This window comes from Oncorhynchus masou, chromosome 8, assembly GCF_036934945.1.
Source record: "Oncorhynchus masou masou isolate Uvic2021 chromosome 8, UVic_Omas_1.1, whole genome shotgun sequence".
NCBI lineage: Eukaryota > Metazoa > Chordata > Actinopteri > Salmoniformes > Salmonidae > Oncorhynchus > Oncorhynchus masou.
The window spans coordinates 10,734,491-10,762,465 of NC_088219.1; the positions used below are offsets into that span (position 1 = coordinate 10,734,491).

Sequence of the window (27,975 nt, forward strand, 5' to 3'; positions counted from 1 at the left end):
CGGCTGAGATGCAACAGATTGTAAAGAATAGTTAGTGAAGGATACAGTATATACATATGAGATGAGTAATGCGCGATATATGTAAACGTTCTTTGTGGCATTATTATTATTATCCCATGACCCCCATGGGGGTCGCGACCCCCCAGTTGAGAATCACTGCACTAGTGACACCTGGTTGTCAAAATTATTGTGTAGCCTTGTCTTCTACCGAAACCAATTCCGAACCACCACCTAATTGGTTTGACGAAACGAAACTTTGGTCTTTTATAACGTACTTCTGATAAAGCAGATACATGCATCAGCACACTGCTTTGAAATAAACTGCTTAGCGATTTCGACGCATGCCTCGGAGCTCCGGTATCAAACATAACTTCACTATCAATACGTTGTCGTATTGTAACGTTAGTGCTTTGAAAACGGGATCTATTGGCATCGGAGCTCCGGTGTCAATCGTCCCATCACGACAGAGACGTGGAGAAGTGAAGTACAGTGAACTATGAAGCCGGGTCGAAGGAAAGGTCTCAGCTGGGTCCAATTTTACTTTTCACTGCTCTGTGTCATTCTGGACTTCCAGTTGGACGGTAAGACAGGACCAGCAGTATTGAGTGTCTCGGTCTTAACTCTGTGTCGGATAGATTTCTACTCGGTCTTGTATGGACTCGGGGCCCAGGTAAAATATATTCACTCCTTTCTTTAACAATGTTCTTAACGCCTATTGAAACGTGGGATTTCTATATTACTCGTAACATTAGGCTACAGTCCTTTACTTTAATTAATAAATAACCTCAAACTTTGTCCGAATTGCCTTGACTAATTGGTAGGGAAGAGTGTGGCAAATTGCTGTAAAGTTGCGCGCTCACTATTAATTAATGGAAGACCTGTTTGCGCAGTAGCGAACCTACCTATTGAACCAGGCTCGTGATACTGAAAGGACAGCGTTGCCAACTCCTCAGTAAGGAAAGTAGCTATTGGCAGTCCTAAAAGTCGCTAGAAGTTGCTAAACCACTTCATCGCCTAATTTCCTGAATTGGCCATGTAATTGTGATGGACTCTGTAGGAGAGAGGAGTAAGGTCGTGGGAGAAACAGAAAGTGAGTAAAAACACCCTAAATATGTTTAGAACTACAAATGAACTTTCTTCTGGGACTGGGCCACCTGTGAGTGCTTTGGGACGGGTGGGGCCCACGGCAGCACCCTCTGCTTGCTGAGAAGAGTAAGAACGATACGTGCTTTCACATCAGTCTCCAAAAGCCTCCAATAACACCAGAAAAGGTCTCTAGATTGGTCGCTAGTCACTTTTTTGAAAATGTGTCGCTAGAGGGGTCTGAATACTCGCTAAATACAGCGACAAAGTCGCTAAATTGGCAACACTGACAGCAACCATAATAACAGCGCAATGACGGAGGAGAGTGCACTTTTTGTAAAACACAAAGGGCCAGTGGTGTGGTGGAAGCTATAAGCAGTTATACATTTACATTTAAGTCATTTAGCAGACGCTCTTATCCAGAGCGACTTACAAATTGGTGAATTCACCTTCTGACATCCAGTGGAACAGCCACTTTACAATAGTGCATCTAAATCATTAAGGGGGGTGAGAAGGATTACTTATCCTATCCTAGGTATTCCTTGAAGAGGTGGGGTTTCAGGTGTCTCCGGAAGGTGGTGATTGACTCCGCTGTCCTGGCGTCGTGAGGGAGTTTGTTCCACCATTGTATACACCCTATACCCACTTTTTTTCAGTGGGCATTGCCTATACTCACTTCTTAATCCCTTCTGTTGCGTAACAAAGTAGTGTAGTGGAGGTTTACTACTTATTAATTATGTAGTACAATAGAGATCATACACAAAAGTCGCCTACAGAATCAAAAAGCGCGTGAAATATATTCAAATGAGTGCAGCACACAGCCCTGTTTCAGCGGAATATCGTCTGCAGCCAGCAAGAGTTTGCTGCATGGAGCAGCTCACAGAAGAATGACATCGTTAGCTGGTAGGGTAGGACAGACAATCCGTTGTGTTGTGACAAGGTAAGGCTGGTATAGAGAAGATAGCCCTATTTGGTAAAAGACCAAGTCCATATTATGGCAAGAACAGCTCAAATAAGCAACGATAAATGACAGTCCAGACATGAAGGTCAGTTAATCCAGAAAATTTCAAGGACTTTAAAAGTTTCTTCCAAGTGCAGTCACAAAAACCACCAAGCGTTATGTTGAAACTGGCTGTCATGAGGACTGCCACAGGAAAGGAAGACCCAGAGTTACCTCTACTGCAGAGGATCAGTTCATTAGAGTTACCTGGCTGTCATGAGGACCACCACAGGAAAGGAAGTCCCAGAGTTACCTGGCTGTCATAAGGACCGCCACAAGAAAGGAAGACCCAGAGTTAGCTCTGCTGCAGAGGATCAGTTCATTAGAGTTACCTGGCTGTCATGAGGACCACCATAGGAAAGGAAGACCCAGAGTTACCTCTACTGTAGAGGATCAGTTCATTAGAGTTACCTGGCTGTCATGAGGACCACCACAGGAAAGGAAGACCCAGAGTTACCTCTACTGTAGAGGATAAGTTCATTAGAGTTACCTGGCTGTCATGAGGACTGCCACAGGAAAGGAAGACCCAGAGTTACCTCTACTGTAGAGGATAAGTTCATTAGAGTTACCTGGCTGTCATGAGGACCACCACAGGAAAGGAAGACCCAGAGTTACCTCTACTGTAGAGGATAAGTTCATTAGAGTTACCTGGCTGTCATGAGGACTGCCACAGGAAAGGAAGACCCAGAGTTACCTCTACTGTAGAGGATCAGTTCATTAGAGTTACCTGGCTGTCATGAGGACCACCACAGGAAAGGAAGACCCAGAGTTAGCTCTACTGCAGAGGATCAGTTCATTAGAGTTACCTGGCTGTCATGAGGACCACCATAGGAAAGGAAGACCCAGAGTTACCTCTACTGCAGAGGATCAGTTCATTAGAGTTACCTGGCTGTCATGAGGACCACCACAGGAAAGGAAGACCCAGAGTTACCTCTACTGTAGAGGATAAGTTCATTAGAGTTACCTGGCTGTCATGAGGACTGCCACAGGAAAGGAAGACCCAGAGTTAGCTCACCAATAAGAAGAAGAGACTTACTTGGGCCAAGAAACATGAGCAATGGTTAATAGATCGGTGGAAATTTGTTCTTTGATCTGGAGTCCAAATTGGAGATTTCTGGTTCCAACCGCCGGGTCTATGTGAGATGCAGAGTAGGTGAGTGGATGATCTCCACATGTGTAGTTCCCAATGAAGCATGGAGGAGGAGGTGTGATGGTGTGGGGGTGCTTTGCTGGCAACACTGTCAGTGATTTATTTAGAATTCAATGTTCACTTAACCAGCATGACTACCACAGCATTCTGCAGAGATACACCATCCCATCTGTTTTGGGTTTGTGGGACTGTCAATTGGCTTGTCAAATGACTGCCTCGCCTGGTTCACCGACTAATTATCAGATAGAGTTCAGTGTGTCAAATCGGAGGGCCTAGGTCCAGACCTCTGGCAGTCTCTATGGGGGTGCCACAGGGTTTAATTCTCAGGCTGACTCTTTTCTCTGTATATATCAATGATGTCACTCTTGCTGCTGCTGATTCTCTGATCTACCTCTACGCAGACGACACCATTCTGTATACATCTGGCCCTTCTTTGGACACTGTGCTAACAAACCTCCAAACGAGCTTCAATGCCATACAACACTCCTTCCGTGGCCTCCAACTGCTTTTAAATGCTAGTAGAACTAAATGCATGCTCTTCAACCGTTAATCTGGCCTAGTTGTCAAAGTTTCAAGCTTTTATTAAGTCACTCTGTTTTTTTGTCTTATACAATACAATTCAATGGTTATACAGTTTCTTAATACAACAATAATGCTCAATCAATCTATAATGCTATATATATATATATTTTAAACTTTATTTAACTAGGCAAGTCAGTTAAGAACAAATTCTTATTTTCAATGACGGCCTAGGAACAGTGGGTTAACTGCCTGTTCAGGGGCAGAACGACATGTGTGCACCTTGTCAGCTCGGGGGTTTGAACTTGCAACCTTCCGGTTACTAGTCCAATGCTCTAACCACTAGGCTAGCCGCCCCTATGCCAGATAATATTGCAAAACATTAAATGCGTTAACACTTTTAATAATATTGACTAAATAGCAAAAATAGTTCAATTACCTTAAATGCTCAGTCCCTTGGCCACTTTCCCGTGATTGGTATTCTCTCCGTAATAATACTAGATTCTGAATTCCAATCCCTTACCACTATTCACTTCCAACTCTGTGTATAGACTCAATATTACTATGACTGGTATTTGGCCGTTTCTTTAAATTGTTAATCACTTCTGGACCTGATGTGTCACTGTGCGAATGCCGCTTTGTCTGTGATCAAGAGGTGTCTAGACCCCTGTGTTTCAGAGACTCAGTTTCGGGTTCACAGAGCTTAACCAGGCAGTTAGTGATCCAATTAATACTTAAGCAACATGTAACCAGTTCTTGAATATTGTTTAAGTCTGTCAAAGAGAGTATAGTGCAATAGTACATTTACCTGTGATGATTCTCCATATGTGGTCTGTCTCATATGTCAGTGAGATTCATGCCTCCTTATGAGCTTTGCTCTCTTTATATACCTTTTTACGGGGGAAGTCTGCAAAGTGCTGGACAACACTGCACAATGTTAGCTCTGTTAGACTGCACACTCATAGCTCTCTTGTTACATCATTCTGATTCACCCTTCTAAGTCTAAGTCACAGAGTACTGACGCCCATAGCTCTGCTTCCGTGTTCTGATAGATTCCACTTGGTGATACCAGCTGGTTGTTTCCACTGTTGGGGGTGGTGTTTCAAGTCTCAGCTGAGAGAAGTCTATGATTGGTGTCTCCTTTGTCTCCCCCTGGTGTCCAGTATCAGTAGGTGTAGTCCATGGTTCCATGAGGTCCCCTGGATATCCTGTAGCAGAGTTGTCTTCCCATGTAGAGGGAGTGTGCTGATCCTTTTCGGTTTTTGTCACAATACCATAGTAAAACTGACTATCCTACTGATCCTTGACTTCGGCGATGTCATTTACAAAATAGCCTCCAACACTCTACTCAACAAGCTGGATGCAGTCTATCACAGTGCCATCCGTTTTGTCACCAAAGCCCCATATACTACCCACCACTACGACCTGCATGCTCTCGTTGGCTGGCCTACATATCCGTCGCCAAACCCACTGGCTACTGGTCATCTATAAGTCTTTGCTAGGTAACGCCCCGCCTTATCTCAGCTCACTGGTCACCATAGCAACACCCACCCGTAGCACGCACTCCAGCAGGTATAGTGCGCTGGTCATCTCCAAGGCCAACACTTAATTTGGCCGCCTTTCCTTCCAGTTCTCTGCTGCCAATGGCTGGAACGATTTGCAAAAATCCCTGAAGCTGGAGACTCATATCTCCCTCTCTAACTTTAAGCATCAGCTGTAAGAGCAGCTTACCGATCACTGTACCTGTACACAGCCAATCTGTAAATACCCCACCCAACTACCTCATCCCCATATTATTACTGACCCTCTTTCTCTTTTGCACCCCAGTATCTCTACTTGCACATCATCATCTGCACATCTATCACTCCAGTATTAATGCTACATTGTAATTATTTTCACCTCTAGGGTCTATTTTTTGCCTTTACCTCCCAACTCTTCTGCATTTACACACACTGTATATATATAAAAAAATATATATTGTGTTATTGACTGTATGTTTGTTTTTGTGTAACTCTGTTGTTCTTTGTCACACTACTTTGCTTGCTGGTACTGCATAAATATATATTTTTTATTCTTTAAGGGGTCCTAAAATTCAAATCAAACAAGTCATACTATGGATCAATTAGCTATCTTAAAACAGACTTTTAAGAATTAATAAGGGTGAATTATCTTTTATCTTGAGACATATTCAAGTTCCTTCATTACATCATCTCATAGCCAGCAATATTTATTTTAATTAAATCCACATTTTGCTTCTAACATCGTTATATATTCCTTCTTAATAACGAAAAAGGAGTTTATTGTATAAATATGGCAACTCTTGCTGTGATTTATTTTGTTGATTTGGTCTAGTTTTCAGGCTTTTTGGGTGGGTTTTGAGTGGTCATTGGTCTCAAAATGTAGCTAGACATGACAACCCTGTTAGTGAGTCTGCCAGATCGGAGGCAGTAGGAATGAACAGGGATGTTCTCTGTTTAGTGAGTCTGCCAGATCAGAGGCAGTAGGGATGAACATGGATGTTCTCTGTTTAGTGAGTCTGCCAGATCAGAGGCAGTAGGGATGAACATGGATGTTCTCTGTTTAGTGAGTCTGCCAGATCAGAGGCAGTAGGGATGAACATGGATGTTCTCTGTTTAGTGAGTGACGACCCTCCCACTCTGTCTGCCGTATTGTCTTTGTTCTTGTTTCCTTATTAGGATACCGGTGGGCGGAGTTGGGGAGGGTCGTCAGCTACATGGGAAACACCTGGGCCAGGTGTGTCCCAGGATAAATAGACCTCTTCTACATTCATGGAAGAGACTCTCTCCATGCAGACACCTTTGTAGATTGTGTTGTGGTTCTTGGTGGCCTTTTGTTTGTTTGCATTGGCACCTTTCAATACCCTGCATTATCACATTCATGCATGCAAAACACTCACTTACACTACTGATTACTGATTACACACACCATTGTATATTTTCCTTAGTTGCTTTGGTTAATAAATATATATTTTGTTACTCCTTATCTCCACGTTGTCTCCCTTTGTTACGGGCTTTGAGCCGGTTCGTCACAAGTGAGTCTGCCAGATCAGAGGCAGTAGGGATGAACAGGGATGTTCTCTGTTTAGTGAGTCTGCCAGATCAGAGGCAGTGGGGATGAACAGGGATGTTCTCTGTTTAGTGAGTCTGCCAGATCAGAGGCAGTAGGGATGAACAGGGATGTTCTCTGTTTAGTGAGTCTGCCAGATCAGAGGCAGTAGGGATGAACAGGGATGTTCTCTGTTTAGTGAGTCTGCCAGATCAGAGGCAGTAGGGATGAACAGGGATGTTCTCTGTTTAGTGAGTCTGCCAGATCAGAGGCAGTGGGGATGAACAGGGATGTTCTCTGTTTAGTGAGTCTGCCAGATCAGAGGCAGTGGGGATGAACAGGGTTGTTCTCTGTTTAGTGAGTCTGCCAGATCAGAGGCAGTAGGGATGAACAGGGATGTTCTCTGTTTAGTGAGTCTGCCAGATCAGAGGCAGTAGGGATGAACAGGGATGTTCTCTGTTTAGTGAGTCTGCCAGATCAGAGGCAGTAGGGATGAACAGGGATGCTCTCTGTTTAGTGAGTCTGCCAGATCAGAGGCAGTAGGGATGAACAGGGATGTTCTCTGTTTAGTGAGTCTGCCAGATCAGAGGCAGTAGGGATGCACAGGGATGTTCTCTGTTTAGTGAGTCTGCCAGATCAGAGGCAGTGGGGATGAACAGGGATGTTCTCTGTTTAGTGAGTCTGCCAGATCAGAGGCAGTAGGGATGAACAGGGATGTTCTCTTGATAAGTGCGGGACTTTGACAATGTTCCTGTCCTGCTAAGCATTCAAAATGTAACGAGTACTTTTGGTTGTCAGGGAAAATGTATGGTATAAAAATTACATTATTTTCTTTAAAAATGTAGTGAAGTATATGTTTTCAAAAATATAAACAGTAAAGTACAGATACCAAAAAAAACCTACTGAAGTAGTACATTAAAGATTTTTACTTAAGTACTTTACACCACTGAAAATAACCATACCACAATATAGACGTCTGCACCAAAAAATGTCCTGTCAACAAAAGCATATGTATAATCTCGCTATCAAATAAACGTCAGAATCCAAGTTTTCTCCGAACCACACCTACAGTGAGACAGTGGGCTGTCATTAGACTACTCACGAGACTTCCTACCTTTGTTTAGACAGCAGGAATGTGGTTTGGACAGAAGTTGTATTCAAATGTTTATTTGATAGCGAGGGACACATTTCACTTTACGTCTGGCAAGTAGAGTTTCCAGAGATTATACATATGCATTTGTTGACAGGAAATGTTTTTTTGTTGGTGAAGCTGGGTATGTTTTGGTAGGGTTGTTTTTCATTGCCACACACCAGAACGATGCAGAACTCGGCGAGTCAAACCAATACACAGACTCCCGATGTTGCGTCCCAAAGCTAGCTGTGTGCCCTCATTGCTTGCTACTAACTTTACCCAAACCCTTTTGCTATTGCTGTTTTTCCACTTGTCTTTTGAATATTCCCTTTACAAACAAAGCCCTTGATTTACATCTAGAGGGAAGAATGCATGTCTACAGTTAAAATGGCAATAGGTTTCCAGAACACACTATGTTTCCTGCATTAAAGTCTGTTTCTATGTGGTTAGCTGGACTAGCTATATGTGTTGCTTTGTGGGCTTCCAAAGAGGCTCACACAAACTATTGTGTTTCAGGTGTCTCGGGGGACAACGTGGAGATTGAGAAACACCGTGAGATGGGCCGTAAACTGTTGGAATCTGGTCAACTTGCTGGGGCCCTGTCCCACTACCACTCTGCAGTGGGTAAGGTTACCAATCAGACACACATCATCATAGCGCCAACGTCTTCAGATGTCTGCTTGTAGTCTGTTTGTGCCTCTCTCCCTCGGTCTGTACGCTCTCGGGCTGCTACCGTGTTGCATAAGTCTCTCCAAAGGATGGATCATTGTACATTGACTTTTTCATGCATCCCTTTCTGATGTCTTTCTCCCTTCACTCTCATCTATTCACTTAGATAAACACATTGAACATTTAAACCTACACACTTTCAGTCGATGGATAGCCATATAATCAATATAGCTACATGAAAATAGCTAGATATAAAAACTATGTGATAACCTACTGTGTTTAACCCTATGCCTTCCCTCAGAGGGAGACTTAAAACTACAGATGTTGGATCTTAATTTTATCACTCTTTTGTGTGAGGAGAATTTTCCTCGTGCATCTGGAAATTCAAATGAGCAGTTCTCTTTCTCTCTATTCGGGGGCAGTCGAGTGGGATTGGGATCAGGATTCGCTATCTTAAAATAATGTTCTCTCTTGCTCCCACAAATGCTATAGGCCTAGGTCCTATTACTGCAACTTCAAATTTACAAAAATGTGACTCGTTTCAGGAAACTAGGAGTATGTCGCGCGTCACTACCTCACAGGAGAGGCAGTTGAACATAAACGTAATTTTTTAAATCAAATTGCGTTTTTTTCACAGAAATTCCTTTTGGAACATGTTAACTTTTATGTGCCTTAATAAGAAACTTGTATGCCGTCTGTAAATACATATAAAATGGTTAAATTAGGATCCTAGTTGGTTTAGCCACGGAAAAAGACAGCAACCTTCCCGCTAGCCGTGATTGGCTGAGATAGTAGATGGGGGTGGTATAATAGACTTAGTATAAATCCACGTTTCTTCTTGACATCTTTGGTTGTTTAGTACATGGCCTCACATGTGAATCCTTAAAGAGATGGGCGGGGCTGAGGCTTAAGAGGGTGGGAACGATGCTGAATGGGTGGAGACAAAGATTTCTCCAGTAGGTTTACCAAAACATAGAATGGCCCTTTACTCAAAAGTTGGCTTACAAGTTTATCAACTTTCAAAGCAGAATGACTTTCCCATTGTTATTGGTCTCCACTAGGCTACGACATACGTGTCTAGTGTATCCTAAGGTTGTAAATGAACTGTCAAAATGTAGTTCAATCATTGCCCTGGGATGGTCTAGTCTAGCAGTTAGGACCACTGCCTTCAGCATGTACATATAGGCCTACTTTGTCGGTATGGGTTTGTCAAGGTGTGATCTGAGTGGGCATTCTATGTTGGATGTCTTGTTTGTCTATTTCTATGTCTGGCCTGATATGGTTCTCAATCAGGGGCAGGTGTTAGTCATTGTCTCTGATTGGGAACCATATTTAGGTAGCCTGGGTTTCACTGTGTGTTTGTGGGTGATTGTTCCTGTCTCTGTGTTTTGCACCAGATAGGGCTATTTTCGGTTTTCGTAGGTTTGTTATTTTGTTAGTTTATCGTGTATAGTTTCCGTATTCAATAAAATGAGTCACAACTACGCTGCATTTTGGTCCGCTCCTCCTTCCCACAACGAAAGCCGTGACAATATATCTTTTTTCTTTATAACAAATTACCATAGCAGACACCTGTGGTGATTTTAGCATGTACATCTTGATGGGGCATAAACAACCAAATGTGGGATGATTGCCAGCAAAGCCACTACACAACACTTAACAATACATCAATTGCACTATAACGGTGACAAACGGTGCCCACAAACTGTTACTGTGAAGCTGTCCCAACAGCAGAGACCAACAGCAGTCCCAACATCGTATCACTTATCACTGCTGCACCTGGCATAATGTATATTATTATTATTTGACCATGCTGGTCATTTATGAACATTTGAACATCTTGGCCATGTTCTGTTATAATCTCCACCCGGCACAGCCAGAAGAGGACTGGCCACCCCTCAAAGCCTGGTTCCTCTCTAGGTTTCTTCCTAGGTTTTGGCCTTTCTAGGGAGTTTTTCCTAGCCACCGTGCTTCTACACCTGCATTGCTTGCTGTTTGGGGTTTTAGGCTGGGTTTCTGTACAGCACTTTGAGATATCAGCTGATGTAAGAAGGGCTATATAAATACATTAGATTTTTCAGCAGAGCCTTGTCTGGCAGTGAAACATTTTAGCCTCATTTACTGCCTTTAAAAAAACATAGCTGATATGGCTGAATTGCTTAAACAAATGTGGTTTCTACTGACTATTGAGATGTACAAACTATGGCATAAGGGGACGACGAGAGGACAAGATGAAATCCGTAATTTGGATTAAGACATTAATGAGCGAGCTAGGAAGGACGTAGTCAATATAACTATTTGTTAAGCACTTTTGAAATGTACAGCTACAGAATTCAGAACATGGGCCATTCTCCCTGTACACCAAGTCAGAACCGTAGGATAAATAAAGGGGGCATATAAGCAGACAATGAAAGCTCTTACAATATTCAATGATTACATTTCTCTAAAACAGGTTATAGGCTACATGTGCACCAGCAAGTCAGAAGTAGGCAAAATTAAGGGAGGGGGGGCAAAATGAAGAGGGGAAACTAGACCAAATTATAAGGGTGAGGCACATGGGCTACTAACAGCTTACTACACAACATACACTTATGTATACTGTAGTGGAGAGAGTAATACTATCTCCCTGGCATATTACATAATTTATGCAGCAGCATAGAATACAAGTTTGGACTCACCTTGTTGTGCTGTGCTCACTTGAACAGGAAGGTGGCACGGCGGTCCTTCGTGGGCAAATTTTGTCATAAAACTTTGGAATCAATGTCTGGCATTCTCTGTATTTTTGGTGCTTTCAAGACAACTGGAAACTCAGGAAAAAAAACAAGGTGGAATCATGATGACGTCAGTGATCTTCAGGTCGGAGCTCTAAAAAGAGGCCAGTGTTCCCGATTTTAGAATTCTGAGTTGTCAAAATGTATTTTCCCAGTCAGAGCTTGCTTTTTCCCAAGTTCCCAGTTGTCTTGAACACACTGCAGTCAGATTTCCCAGTTCAGAGTTTACAGTTGTTTTGAACACGGCACAAATCATGCTTCATTGACAGCATGGCCAATGTTGAATGTTTATCATTTTAAGCTTGGAAAAGATACCCTTATTCCCAGATTTGGGACCACACAGCCACTCCCACTGAATAGCAAGCTAGTTATTGCTTTGCAATGCTTGCAGTTAGCCACTGATTCCTTCCAAACCATTCATTGTTGAATTTGCGATTTCCAACTTGTTGTGTAATGTTTATAGCCGATGAGCACTGATACGTTTTTTCTCTAATTTCTCTTCATTATTATCTTCATATGACAAGGATTAATAAGGATATGCCAGTAGCACAATTTCATAAAAAGGTATATGGTATTTGAGACATTGGAATAATTGTACAATTTCAATAACAATTATTGACAATAAATGTCACTATAATTTCAAGTACCTGTGATGGTGAATGCATTAAAAAATATATACACCAAGTGTGACGTTACATTGTTGAAATCAGAATGAACAGGTAAGTGTTACAACAGTCAAACGATCACTCCTGAAATGTGACTATCGATCCTGTTAATAGTATGTAAATCAGACAATGGAATTAAATTGATGTAGAAACATGTTTTTGTTGTATTTCAACTAACCCTAACCCTTTTCTTAACCTACTCCTCCTAACCTGCTACGTTAATTCTCCTAACCTAATGCTAAAAGTACATTTTTGACAAAAGCTGTATCCCTTCTAAACAAAACCGGATTGACCCTCCTGTTCTGAACCACTCCTTTCCACTTTAAAGGGTGTTCTCTTTTCTTGTCTCCTCCCCTCTCGGTTGTGATGCTGTAAATTGAAAGACACAAAAACATGTCATGAAAACAGATTGACATTTAGAGAGACACACACACACACCAACACACATGAAAGCCAAGTTAACAAACAGATCACTGACCATTTTGAATCCCACTGTACCTTCTCCACTATGCATGCAATCTGGTTTCAGAGCTGGTCATGGGTGCACCTCAGCCACGCTCAAGGTACTAAACGATATCATAACTGCCATCGATAAAAGACAGTACTGTGCAGGCGTCTTCATCAATCTGGCCAAGGCTTTCGACTCTGTCAATCACCACATTCTTATTGGCAGACTCAACAGCCTTGGTTTATCAAATGACTGCCTCGCCTGGTTCACCAACTACTTCTCAGATAGAGTTCAGTGTGTCAAATTGGAGGGCCTGTTGTCCGGACTTCTGACAGTCTCTATGGGGGTGCCACAGGGTTCAATTCTCAGGCCTACTCTTTTCTCTATATATATTTTATTTATTTTTTATTTAACCTTTATTTAACCAGGCAGGCCAGTTGAGAATAAGTTCTCATTTACAACTGCGACCTGGCCAAGATAACGCAAAGTAGTGCGACAAAAAACAACAACACAGAGTAACACATGGAATAAACAAAAGCATAGTCAATACAGTGTGTGCAAATGGCATAAGGAGAAAAGGCAATAAATTGGCCATAGTAGCAAAGTAATTACAATTTAGCAAATTAACTGGAGTGATAGATGTGCAGATGATGATGTGCAAGTAGAATTACTGGTGTGCAAAAGAGCAAAAAAAGTAAATAAAAACATATGGGTTTGAGGTAGGAAGTTTGATGGGCTATTTACAGATAGGCTATGTACAGCTGCAGCGATCGGTAAGCTGCTCAGATAGCTGATGCTTAAAGTTAGTGAGGGAGATATGTCTCCAACTTCAGCGATTTTTGCAATTCGTTCCAGTCATTGGCAGCAGAGAACTGGAAGGAATGGCGGCCAAAGAGGTGTTGGCTTTGGGGATGACCAGTGAGATATACCTGCTGGTGCGCATGCTATTGGTGGGTGTTGTTATGGTGACCAGTGAACTGAGATAAGGCGTAGCTTTACCTAGCATGGACATGTAGATGACCTGGAGCCAGAGGGTCTGGCGACGAATATGTAGCGAGGGCCAGCCGACGAGAGCATACAGGTCGCAGTTTGGGTGGTATATGGGGCTTTGGTGACAAAACGGATGGCACTGTGATAGACTGGATCCAATTTGTTGAATATAGTGTGGAGGCTATTTTGTAAATGACATCGTCGAAGTCGAGGATTGGTAGGATAGTCAATTTTACAAGGGTATGTTTGGAAATGGGAGTGAAGGAGGCTTTGTTGCGAAATAGGAAGCTGATTCTAGATTTAATTTTGGATTGGAAATGCTTAATATGAGTCTGGAAGGATGTTTACAGTCTAGCCACGGAAGGAGGGTTGTATGGAATTGAAGCTCGTTTGGAGATTTGTTAACACAATGTCAAATAAGGGCCAGATGTATACAGAACGGTGTCGTCTGCGTAGAGATGGATCAAGGAATCACACGCAGCAAGAGCGACATCATTGATATATACAAAGAAAAGAGTCAGCCCGACCAATTTGACACACTGAACTCTATCAGAGAAGTAGTTGGTGACACAGGTGAGGCAATCATTTGAGAAACCAAGGCTGTTGAGTCTACCAATAAGAATTTTGTGATTGACAGAGTCTAAAGCCTTAACCAGGTCGATGAATACTGCTGCACAGTAATGTCTCTTATCGATGGCGGTTATGATATCATTTAGGACCTTGAGCGTGGCTGAGGTGCACCCATGACCACCTCGCAACCCAGATCGCATAGCGGAGTAGGTGCGGTGGGATTCAAAATGGTCGGAAATCTGTTTGTTAACTTGGCTTTCGAAGACCTTAGAAAGGCAGGGTAAGATAGATATAGGTCTGTAGCAGTTTGGGTCTCGAGTGTCTCCCCCTTTGAAGAGGGGGATGACCGCAGCTGCTTTCCAATCTATGGGAATCTCAGACGATACGAAAGAGGGGTTGAATTGGCTAGTAATCGGGGTTACAACAATTTCGGCAGATCATTTTAGAAAGAGGGGGTCCAGATTGTCTAGCCCTGCTGATTTGTAAGGGTCCAGATTTTGCCGCTCTTTCAGAACATCAGCTATCTGGATTTGGGTGAAGGAGAAATGGGGGAGGCTTGGGCGAGTTGCTTTAGGTGGTGTTGATCGGGGTTGGGGTAGCCAGGTGGAAAGCATGGCCAGCTGTAGAAAAATGCTTATTGAAATTCTCAGTTATAGTGGATTTATCGGTGGTGACAGTGTTTCCTAGCCTCAGTGCAGTGGGCAGCTGGGAGGGGGTGCTCTTATTCTCCATGGACTTTACAGTGTCCCAGAACGTTTTTTGAGTTTGTGCTTCAGGATGCACATTTCTGCTTGAAAAAGCTAGCCTTAGCTTTCCTAACTGCCTGTGTATGTTTGTTCCTAACTTCCCTGAAAAGTTGCATAACACGGAGGTTATTCGATGCTAATGCAGAATGCCACAGGATGTTTTTGTGCTGGTCGAGGTCAGTCAGTCTGGGGGGAACCAAGGGCTATATCTGTTCCTGGTTCTACATTTTTTTGAATGGGGAATGCTTATTTAAGATGTTGAGGAAGGCACTTTTAAAGATTAACCAGGCATCCTCTACTGACAAGATGAAGTCAATATCCTTTCAGGATACCCGGGCCAGGTTGATTAGAAAGGCCTTATCGCTGAAAGTGTTTTAGGGAGCGTTTGACAGTGATGAGGGGCGGTCAATAAGGCAGTGATTTCTGCGATCTTGGTTGAAAACAGCAGAGGTGTATTTGGAGGGCAAGTTGGGTAGGATGATATCTATGAGGGTGCACGTGTTTACGGATTTGGGGTTGTACCTGGTGGGTTCATTGATAATTTGTGTGAGATTGAGGGCATCAAGCTTAGATTGTAGGATGGCCCAGAGTGTTAAGCATGTCACAGGTCACTTAGCAGCACAAGTTCTGAAGTTAGATGGTTGGGCAATCAATTCACATATGGTGTCCAGGGCACAGCTGGGGGCAGAGGGTGGTCTATAGCAAGTGGCAACCGTGAGAAACTTGTTTCTGGAAAGGTGGATTTTAAAAAATAGAAGCTTGAATTGTTTGGGTACAGACCTGGATAGGAAGACAGGCTATCTCTGCAGTAGATTGCAACCCGCCCCTTTGGCAGTTCTATCTTGTCAGAAAATGTTATAGTTATGGATGGAAATTTTAGGGTTTTTGGTGGTCTTCCTAAACCAGGATTCAGATACTGCTAGGACATCCGGGTTGGCAGAGTGTGCTAAAGCAGTGAATAAAACAAACTTAGGTAGTAGGCTTCTAATGTTATCATGCATGAAACCAAGGCTTTTACGGTTACAGAAGTCAACAAATGAGAGCACCTGTGGAGTATGAGTGGAGCTAGGCACTGCAGGGCCTGGATTAACCTCTACATCACCAGAGAAACAGAGTAAGATAAGGGTATGGCTAAATGCTATCAGAACTGGTTGTCTATTACGTTCAGAAGAGAGAGTAAAAGGAGCAGGTTTCTGGGCGCGATAGAATAGATTCAAGGCATAATATACAGACAAAGGTTTGGTAGGATGTGGATACAGTGGAGGTAAACCTGTGCATTGTGTAATGATAAGAGAGATATTGTCTCTAGAGATGTTTAAACCAGGTGATGTCACTGCATATGTGGGAGGTGGAACTAAATGGTAGGTTAGGGCATATTGAGCAGGGCTAGAGGCTCTACAGTGAAATAAGACATGAATCACTAACCAGGACGGTAATGGACAAGGCATATTGATATTAGGGAGATCAATAGGGGTCCAGTGAGTGGTTGGGCTGGCTGGAGACACAGCGATTCAGACAGCTAGCAGGCCTGGGCTAGCAAGCCAGCAGAAGCGCCTTAGAGGGACGTCTCGACGGAAGAAAGTCTGTTTTAGCCTCCGTGTGCGGTGACGTCGATAGACCATGGATTAGTAGGGTTCCGAGTAGCAGAGGGGTCCAAGTCCAATTGGCAAAATAGGTTTAGTGGTCAAAGAAATTGGCAGGTGGATCTATACAGCTGACAGCTGACAGTCCAATGTTCTCTAGACAGCTAGCAGGCCACGGCTAGCAGCTAGCGGGCCGCGGCTAGCAGATGGGCAATCATGGGAAGTCGTGATGGAGAGGCCAGTTGAGTACCCCCTCGAGCAGATGACATTTTAGTCCAGTCGTGAAGGATTTGATTTGTATTTGTCCTCAACACAATTTCTAGAGCAGAATTATATCTATAAATACTTATCTTACTCCAGAAATATAGTATTACAAAGGCAGAAGATAATTAAAGTGTCTCTGGCTAAGAACCCAAGACAAACATATTAAGACAAAAATATGATGTGCTTCACGTCAAAAAACTGGGGTTGACTGACAACTTTGCGAGCCAATGGACTTAAAAGTTTTGAAAAGCTATTAAAAGCTATAATCCATTTCATTGGTCAAGGCGTTGCGAAACATTCATGTAGACGGAAAGGGGACAATAGTATCGATTCATGAAAAAAAAAAAAAAGGTTTTCATCCGACAGCAATGGTATAATAATAGAAATCTATGAAACTGAAGTGATTTGGTCAAATCTAACGGAGTAAAAGGTAAGTTACTTCCTTCATAAATTACATAAGAGTACAAGTACAGCCCACTGAGAGTAACTAGAAAAGTACTAGTTCCTCCAAAAAGGGCAGTGGGCCCGATTCGAATTCGAACCCATGCATACCCTGACATATGTGTGCCGTTGTCATTGACTGTACCCACTGGACCACTCAGGGACTGAGACACGTATTCATGTATTTTGCCTATTGCTTGCCTTGAACATATGATAAACCAATTGTACAAAAAAAAACAAAAAAACAAATCCCTAATGAAAAATACCTCCTACCCCTTATTTTAATTCACATGAGACACATGTAGCCTACATAGGCTACTTGAACTGATGCCCAGTGGACCTGTAAAACATCACTTACAGCAGCTCCCTAGCCGTGATTCTAAATATTAAATAGACCGTTAAAATCCTCCTGCTGCAGGATCAATTTCCTCCTGCAATGAAATGGTTCATATCAAGATCCAACATCTCTACCTGACCTACTTTGAGCGGGCAGCTGTGTTTCTGGCAATGGGGAAGTCCAAGTCAGCCCTGTCGGACCTGACCAGAGCTATCCGACTCAAACCAGATGACCTCATTGTGAGTGGACATGGACAATTGTCAACAATAACGTAATCTCTGTTTCATGACAAGTCACGGTTATGGACAACTATGTTGTGGTATTGTTATTTAACGCTCTTTCTCCATCTATCTCTGCCTTTTTACCTGTATCTGTCTTTCTCTCACTCACTCACTCACTCACTCACTCACTCACTTTACGACTACTTCCACCACTGCCACTACTACTACTGCCACTACCACGACTATTAATACTACTACTACTACTACTACTACCACTACTACTACTACTACCACTACTACTACTACCACTACTACTACGACTACTACTACTACTACTACTACTACTACTATTACTACTACTACCACTACCACTACTATTACTACTACTGCCACTACCACTACTATTACTATTACTACTACTGCCACTACCACTACTATTACTACTACTGCCACTACTACTACTACTACTACTACTACTACTACTACCACTACTACCACTACTACTACGACTACTACTACTGCCACTACCACTACTACTACTACCACTGCCACTACCACTACTATTACTACTACTGCCACTACCACTACTATTACTACTACTGCCACTACCACTACTACTACTACCACTGCCACTACCACTACTACTACTACCACCACCACTACTACTACCACTACGACTACTACTACTGCCACTACCACTACTACTACTACTACCACTACTACTACTACCACTACTACTACTATTACTACTACTACTACCACTGCCACTACTATTACTACTACTGCCACTACCACTACTATTACTACTACTGCCACTACCACTACTATTACTACTACTACTACTGCCACCACTACTACCACCACTACTACTGCCACTACTATTACTACTACTACTACTACTACTACTGCCACTACTATTACTACTACTACTACTGCCACTACCACTACTACTACTACCACTACTAATACTACTACTACTACTACTACTATTGCCACTACCACTACCACTACTATTACTACTACTACTACTACCACCACCACCACTACCACTACTACTACCACTACCACTACTACTACCACCACCACTACCACTACTACTACCACCACCACTGCCAATACTACTACCACTACTACTACTATTACTACTACCACTACTACCACCACTACTACTACTACCACTACTACCACTACCACTACTACTACTACTACTACCACCGCTACCACTACCACCACTACTACCACCACTACTACTACTACTACTACTACCACCACCACTACTACCACCACTACTACTACTACTACTACCACCACTACTACCACTACTACCACTACTACCACCGCTACTACTACTACTACCACCGCTGCCACTACCACTACTACTACTACTACCACTACTACTGCCACTACCATTACTACTACTGCCACTACTATTACTACTACCACCACTACTACTACTACTATGACTACTACTACTACTACTGCCACTACTACTGCCACTACTACTAATAATAATACTACTACTACAACTACCACTAATACCACCACTACCACTACTACTACCACTACTACTACTACTACTACAACCAACACTACAACTACTACCACCACTACCCCTACTACCACTACTACTGCCTCTACCACCACTACCACTACCACCTCTCTTTTTCTCTCTATTTCTCCCCCTCTCCATGTTTTCAGGCCAGACTGCAGATGGGGAATATCCACCTAAAGATGGGCAACACCCAGAAGGCCCGGGAGAACTTTCAGGCTGTGGTAAGTCTTGATACATAGAAATAGAACTACTAGAATGGTACTACTAGAATAATATTATTTTTCTATGTCTAGATGCACCTTATCCCTCTGTCAATCAAAATCTCCCCGCTGTATATTTTTTCCAATGCTCATACCACCATCACATCCTCTTGCTGTCTCATATTGCCTGTCATTTTTTTTCTCATTCATTATCCTTTTGTAGTTGCAGTTATGTGATGTGGGCAAAGTAAAGGAAATCTGAAGGGTTATATGAAACTTGATATATGAGTTGTGTGCTATTATGTATTTATTTATATTTGCTTCAGAAACTTGACCTTTTTTTATTTTTCTCCTCCTCAGCTGCTGCGCTCCCCTGACCAGGATGAGGTGCGGCACCAGCTGATGAGGACCAACGAGCTGGAGGAGCTGCAGGAAAAGGCCCACGCGACCCACCACAAAAGAGACTACAAGACCACCATCAATGTGTTGGATCGGGTTTTAGTGGTAGGGGTTAGCTCCGCCACAGTGCCTAGTCGTTGGGCCTGGTGGTGGAGGTACAGGTTAGCGCTGACCTAGGCATTGGGCCTGGTCATGGAGGTAGGGGTTAGCTCCGCCACAGTGCCTAGTCGTTGGGCCTGCTGGTGGAGGTACAGGTTAGCGCTGACCTAGGCATTGGGCCTGGTCATGGAGGTAGGGGTTAGCTCCGCCACAGTGCCTAGTCGTTGGGCATGGTGGTGGAGGTACAGGTTAGCGCTGACCTAGGCATTGGGCCTGGTCATGGAGGTAGGGGTTAGCTCTGCCACAGTGCCTAGTCGTTGGGCCTGGTGGTGGAGGTACAGGTTAGCACTGACCTAGGCATTGGGCCTGGTCATGGAGGTAGGGGTTAGCTCCGCCACAGTGCCTAGTCGTTGGGCCTGGTGGTTGAGGTACAGGTTAGCGCTGACCTAGGCATTGGGCCTGGTCATGGAGGTAGGGGTTAGCTCCGCCACAGTGCCTAGTCGTTGGGCCTGGTGGTGGAGGTACAGGTTAGCGCTGACCTCGGCATTGGGCCTGGTCATGGAGGTAGGGGTTAGCTCTGCCACAGTGCCTAGTCGTTGGGCCTGGTGGTGGAGGTACAGGTTAGCGTTGACCTAGGCATTGGGCCTGGTCATGGAGGTAGGCGTTAGCTCTGCCACAGTGCCTAGTCGTTGGGCCTGGTGGTGGAGGTACAGGTTAGACACAGGGCCTCGTCGGAGGATGGAAAGTAAGGCCTATTTTCCTAAACAATACCTTCATCATCAAACAGTGCTGTATTATACTTCAACAGTCTTTGTATCAAATTATAAAAAGGTCAAATTCACACCACTGACCCTACCTTCCTTTTTCCAAAAGCTGTCCCCCTGGGACCCTGAGTCTCTGGAGCTCCGGGCTGAATGCTACATCCACCTGGGAAACACCAGGAAGGCCATCCAGGACCTGACTCCCACCGCCTGGCTGAGGAATGACAACCGTGCTGCCTTCCTCAAGCTCAGTACCCTGCATTATAGCCTGGGGGAGAACAAGGAGTCATTAGAGTACGCTCACTAGGAATTTGTATTAGTAATAGGGAAGAGTGATTAAACAAACAACCACCCACATTTATCAAGAAAATACATATAAATTAAGAGGTTTTGGGACACTTGAAGTTTGACAGTTGGTAAAGAATGCACACTGTCTTTCGAAAACGGTGCATTAGACTTTTTCCACATTTTGTTACGTTACAGCCTTATTCTAAAATGTATTAAATTGTTTTTTTCCCCCTTATCAATTTGGGGCGGCAGGAAGCTTAGTGGTTAGAGCGTTGGGCCAGTAACCGAAAGGTTGCTGGATCAAATCCCCGAGCTGATAAAAATCTGATGTTCTGCCCCTGAACAAGGCAGTTAACTCACTGTTCGGCCAGTAGGCCGTCATTGTAAATAAGAATTTGTTCTTAACTGACTTACCCAGTTATATAAAGGTTAAATTTAAAACATTTAAGTCAATCTACACACAATACCCCATAATGACAAAGGAAAAACAGTTTTTTAGAAATGTTTGCAAATGTATTTTGTTTTTACTGAAATTTGACATGTACCCTTAATCAATCAATCAAATGTATTTATAAAGCCCTTTTTACATCAGCCGATGTCACAAAGTACTGTACAGAAACTCAGCCTAAAACCCCAAACAGCAAGCAATGCACGTGTAGAAGCACGGTGGCTAGGAAAAACTCCCTAGAAAGGCTGGAACCTATCAAGAAACCTAGAGAGGATCCAGGATCTGAAGGGTGGCCAATCCTCTTCTGGCTGTGCCGGGTGGAGATTATAACAGAACATGGCCAAGATGTTTAAACATTCATAGATGATCAGCAGGGTCAAATAATAATAATCAGGTCATATTCCATAACAAAATCAGCCGTTTCCAGCTACAATAGTCATTTACAACATTAACAATGCCTATACTGTATTTCTGTTATTTTAATGGACAAAAAATGTGCTTTACTTTAAAAAACAAGGACATTTCTAAGTGACCCCAAACTTTTGAACACTAGTGTACATTGTGTAAATCTCTTTCCTCTCCTTCTGCAGTCACGTCCGGGAGTGTCTGAAGCTGAAACAGGATGACAAGAAGTGTTTGTCCCACTTCAAACAGGTGAAGAAGCTCATCAAGCAGCTGCACTCTGCCGAGGAGCATATCAAGGAGGAGAGGTCCGTACTACTGCATCTAGTATGGACATTTCAGTTGTCTTTTGGTTGCCTGAAGAGTATGATCACTTGCCCGAAAATGTTGTGTCAAGTTGTTTAGATGTCCTTTGGGTGGTGGACCATTCTTGATACACACGGGAATCAGTTGAGTGTGAAAAACCCAGCAGCCTTGCAGTTCTTGACAAACTCTAACCGGTACACTGGTCTTTTGTCTTGCCCATTTACCCTCTGAATGGCACACATACACAATCCATCTTTAACCTGTCTCCTCCCATCTACACTGATAGAAGTGGATTTAACAAGTGACATCAATAAGGGATCATAGCTTTCACCTGGTCAGTCTGTCATGGAAAGCTCTTAATGTTTTGTACAGTCAATGTACAACACGCTCTGCCTTTCACCTACACATAGGGGAGAAATAGGAAAGATCAAAACTGGAGTTCTTTTTATCTGACGAAACTCTTCCCCGACTGCCATAAATGCCATATGTTGTTTGTCTTTCACTTGAAGAATGGGGAAGAACCAGAAAGATCAGTTTAACAATGTTTATGTCTCTGTTTCCAGTATGAAGAAAGTTAGAGGTAGTTTTACGAGCCAATGCTAGATGCCCATAGACTTCCAGTAATTGTGCTAATGCTGGTTAGCATTGGCTCAAAAAAATATGTCCCAACTTCCTTCATACTGGACACAGAGACATAAAAAATGGTGCCTATCAGTTCATCTGCCTCTGGGTAAGTAGATAAAGGGCCTTATTGCCAAAATCCCGAAGTATCCCTTTAAGGCTACTGGAATTCTTTGCAGTTTGGTTGTTTTCACTCGTTTTATTTTATTTTTTACACCTACGCAATGGGGCAACGTCAGAGCAGGCTCAAATTCCATGACTGCTCAGTTCACTTGCCCCAGGCGATAGGGCCACCCTAAATGTGGACTTGTGTGTCAGTCCCTATGTGAGTTTTATATTTCAGTTATTTTTTTGTTCCTTTGACAGTTTTATATTTTAGGTTTCTTCTCAGGTTTCTTTGACAGTTTTATCACTAAACTTATTCTATTTGTATCCGCTTTGATTGATTTTTAGTTATGACTATTGTTTAATTCTTCTTGCCCTAAAATGAAAATGTACTATTGAATATTTTGTTCTCAGTTATCAAATGGCCATATCCAGCTATGAGTCAGTGATGCAGACAGAACCTAATGTCCCCTACTACACCAATAAGGCAAAAGAGAGGATCTGCTTCTGCCTGGTCAAGGTGGGTCCCATCACATAGAAACAGATGGATTGTGCTGTTGCTATGGCCTCAGCCATAGTCATTTGATAGAAATAGCTTGGCCTGTTCTAAATTCAGAAATTAATTGATAGTGTGATCAAATTCTCAGAACCACTTTCACAGCTCCTGATTTCAAAAACATTTTTTAAATTATATTACTTAATGATTAAGTAATTACAAATGGACTGGGAACCACTAATAATTAAGCAATAAGACCCGAGATGGTGTGGTATATAGTATGGCCAATATACCACGGCTAAGGGCTGTTCTTAAGCACGACGGGGAGGGAGTGTTCACGGAGTCCTTAGCCGTGGTATATTGGCCAAATATCACAAACCCACGAGGTGCCTTATTGCTATTATAAACTGGTTATCAACGTAATTACAGCAGTAAAAATACATGTCTGATATACCACGGCTGTCAGCCAATCAGCATTCAGGGCTCGAACCACCCAGTTATAATGCTTTATATACGTACGTTGCTCCATTATTCTCCACCAGAAAAAGATGGCTGCTAAGGCAATAGACATCTGCTCTGAAGCCCACCAGAGAGATCCACGCAACATCAACATCCTTCGAGACAGAGCTGAGGCCTTCATCCTCAACCGGGACTACGGTGAAGGTACTTTCACTATGCTATCACTGTAGCATAGGGAACGATGACATGGAATGAAAGCACTTTGTCACATTGTTTTTAACTATCCTCAAGTACTCTGGCTTTATTTACTTGTGGGCTTGTTGTAGCTCAGGGACTCCCACACTTGCCATGTAACCCCGTGTTTATAACCAGGAGCCTGAACTGACACTTGCACTTGACTTTTTTTCCACCCTGACGAGCTCGGACTTTGCTGATAGCTACTTTATTGAGGAAACATGTACTTACTCTGACCGTGATACAGTATGTGGTTGTCTCTCCTGATGAATGCTGAGACAACCACATAGATTAATTGAACTGTAAGTCGCTCTGGATAAAAGCATCTGCTAAATGACTAAAATGTAAATGTAAGTCCTAATTACTGCACAGCCAAATTCTCTGCCTATTTTTCTTTACCCCTCCTTAGCGGTGGAAGACTACGAGGAAGCGATGGAGTTTGACATGGAGAACAATGAGATCAGGGATGGTTTAAAGCGAGCCCAGGAACTGCTCAAGTTCACCCCAAAGAAAGACTATTACAAGATCCTAGGTGTTGAAAGGTATGTCTGACCTAGAGAATGGAATCGTGTTCAAATACTTCTTCAAAACACAATTCCAATCTATATGTGATCTGTCTCTATGTGATCTGTCTCTGTGATCTGTCTCTGTGATCTGTCTCTGTGATCTGTCTCTGTGATCTGTCTCTGTGATCTGTCTCTGTGTGATCTGTCTCTGTGTGATCTGTCTCTGTGATCTGTCTCTGTGATCTGTCTCTGTGTGATCTGTCTCTATGTGATCTGTCTCTGTGATCTGTCTCTATGTGATCTGTCTCTATGTGATCTGTCTCTATGTGATCTGTCTCTATGTGATCTGTCTCTATGTGATCTGTCTCTGTGTGATTTGTCTCTATGTGATCTGTCTCTGTGATCTACAAGCGATTTGACAAGGGAAAAGTTCATTCTTTTGAAATTCTATGCTATGCTTTTCACCAACCTCCTGTGATCACTTCAGGGATATTGGAATGCATTTCCTCCTTGTAATCAAACAAGCTTTTACCTTTATGTTATTTTTCTCCAGGAGTGCCAACAAAGAGGAAATAATCCATGCATACAGGCAGCAGGCCACAAAGTGGCATCCTGACAAGTACAGAACGGATTGGGAGAAGAGGAAGGCAGGGAAAAGGTTCATTGACATCACCTCTGCAAGAAAGGTGCTCACTGACCCAGGTACTGTAATGTATATGCACCTGATAATGTTGATCAAGCCTAGTATGATTGTATTTAGGAAGCTGTGACCTGTTTGGAGTATGAGGACATCCTGTCAAAAGTTTTCAGCAATCAAAATGTGTTGAAAGCATAGCCGGAAACAAGAAAAACTTGTTGTTTATTCGCATGTCTCTCCATTCCCCTGTAGAAATGCGTAAGAAGTTTGACTCAGAAGTTTGATCCCTGGACCCAGTGAGCCTGCAGGGTGGAGGAGGGGGTCAGGGTGGCCAGGGATGGCCCTTCCACTTCCACTTGAGTCCGGCGGCAACTACCATTTCAAGTTCCACCACTAGTACTACATAATACAATGCAAAATATATATATTAAAAAAGTCTGTCTCTTCACAGTAACCATCATGCCGTAAGATGTTCTTTTATCTGGGTTTTTAAAGTCTTTTTCTATTGCTATCTTGAGTTACCTGGGTTGGCAGAGTTCCATGTAGTCATCATTGCTCTATGTGCGTTTCCCAGCCTCTCTTCAGGACCTGGGGACTGTGAAGAGGCCTCTGATTGCATGTCTTCTGTTGTACTGAGTGTCCGACCTGTGTACCAACTGCTTGAACAGACAGTTTGGTACATTTTAACGCATCAACACCTTAACACAAAGACCAATAGTTGCGATACAGTCAATCTCTCCTCAACTTTGAGCCTGGAGAGACTGACATGCGTACCACTGACATTTGCCCTCTGTGTACATCTAAGTGCAATACGTACCGCTCTGTTCTGGACCAACTGGAATTTTTCACCCGAGTGGTCAAAGACACAAAGTCCTGTATAGGTGTGCTGTTCAATCCTCCCATCTCGAACCCAGGCTGTTGATGCTGTCATTACATTCCTCAAACTACCCATGTTGTTGTTCTTTAGGATGTTGGTCTGCTACTTTTGCTTTGTGGTTGTGCCATTTTCTTCCGCCTCATTCTTCCTCGAAGGGCTTGTTTTGGTAGCAGCATAGCATGTTTTGGTTTTTGCTCTGCTCGAATAGCCTGGGTGCTGGACTGTTTCTCCATTTATTTAATAACGCTAAGCCAAGCTCAAGTCGCATAAAAGCAATTTCAGAATAACACCCAAGCTATTCAAACAGATTATTTTAAACAGTGCCATTTGAGGACTTAGACCATTTTAATGTAGTCAATTGGGTGGGACTTTCAACTTCGTTGGCTGAACCCTTCCGATGACCTGGTTGGAGTGGAATCAAATCAATTGTTATTGGTCACATTCACATGGTTATCAGATGTTAATGTGACTGTAGCGAAATGCTTGTGCTTCTAGTTCCAACAGTGCAGTAATATCTAACAAGTTATCTAACAATTCCCCAACAACTACCTAATACACACAAATCCAACACGTAATCTAACAATTCCCCAACAACTACCTAATACAAAAAATCTAAAGGGGTGAATGAGAATATGTATGTATATTTTACCTTTATTTAACTAGGGAAGTCAGTTAAGAACAAATTCTTATTTTCAATGACGGCCTAGGAACAATGGGTTAACTGCCTTGTTCAGGGGCAGAACGACATGTGTGTACCTTGTCAGCTCGGGTATTCGATCTTGCAACCTTTCGGTTACGAGTCGAACGCTCTAAACACTAGGCTACACTGCCGCCCCGACCCATATGGATGAGCGATGGCCGAGCGGCATAGACAAGGTGCAGTAGGTGGTATAAAACAGTATATCCATGTGAGATGAGTAATGTAGGATATGTAAACATCACGAAAGTGGCACTGTTTAAAGTGACTAGTGATCCATCTATTAAAGTGTCCAGTGAGTCATGTTCAACCGGGTCATCAGGAGGGATCAGCCAATCACAAAGGAATTTTTTTTAGTTTGCTCAATGGCTCAGCCCATGCTGTCAAAGACGCTATAATGGCACAGGTACAAAGACGAGACCTCTCTCTCTCTATGCCAATCACACAACTCCTTCCTAGTTGTGTACCCAATCAAAGGGGTGAGAGTGAAGCTTGTCTGTCTTCTTCCTGAAAGAGCCTGCGTTGTTGCGTTCTTCTTTTTTCATTGATTTCAAAGCATGTCTTTTTTTTGGTCTTTTATTTTTCAATTTGCTTTCTTTTTAATAACCTCCATATGTTGTCCACTCGTCTTGATGTTATTGAAAATGTATAAGAAAAATGGAGAGCCGCACCCATAATTTAATAACCAACGTTAATAACATAGAAAGAAACCTATGTTCCAGCATTTCTAGGGAGTCTTTCCAAGCCACCGTGCTTCTACATCTGCATGGCTTGCTCTCTGGCTTAGATTCGGTTTCTGTGTAAGCAGTTTATGACAACTACTGATGTAAAAAGGGTTTTATAAATATATTTGATTGGATTGTCAATATCAACTATAAGTTGAATTTGAATTCTAAGGATACAGTATAGCTGTAACTGAAAGCTTTGAACGTCACTGACTGCTAAATTACGTGATAATTTAACAAGGTTGTCGTCACATTAAAATTAACTGCCTGGAACGGGTTATTTTATGGTTTCTATGGACAGTTTTTTTCATTGCCAAACAGAATGAAATGAAATTCTCAACTGTATTAAAAAATGGAAGTAAACCCTGTTCTCCTTATGTGAATGGTGTGGTTTCTTTATACTGTCATCATGATCTTATTTGGTCCATACGTCTAGATTTTTAGGCACACAATTTGATGACACACTATTTCTAGCTCTTGTGTTAAAGTTGTCTTTATTGTTGTGCAA

General features: G+C 42.7%; 1 protein-coding gene across 1 annotated transcript; it reads left to right on the forward strand.

Annotated features, from left to right (window-relative positions):
- The first annotated feature begins 220 nt into the window (after nt 1-220).
- Nucleotides 221-27,835, forward strand: LOC135544062 (dnaJ homolog subfamily C member 3-like). The gene is made up of 12 exons (XM_064971427.1): nt 221-581; nt 8,467-8,574; nt 17,516-17,673; nt 19,354-19,428; nt 19,768-19,911; nt 20,779-20,960; nt 21,993-22,112; nt 23,251-23,356; nt 23,875-23,995; nt 24,435-24,567; nt 25,085-25,233; nt 25,421-27,835. Exons 1-12 carry the CDS (start codon nt 497-499, stop codon nt 25,450-25,452), a joined length of 1,413 nt encoding a protein of 470 aa, XP_064827499.1. The 5' UTR covers nt 221-496; the 3' UTR covers nt 25,453-27,835.
- Nucleotides 27,836-27,975: the final 140 nt, after the last annotated feature.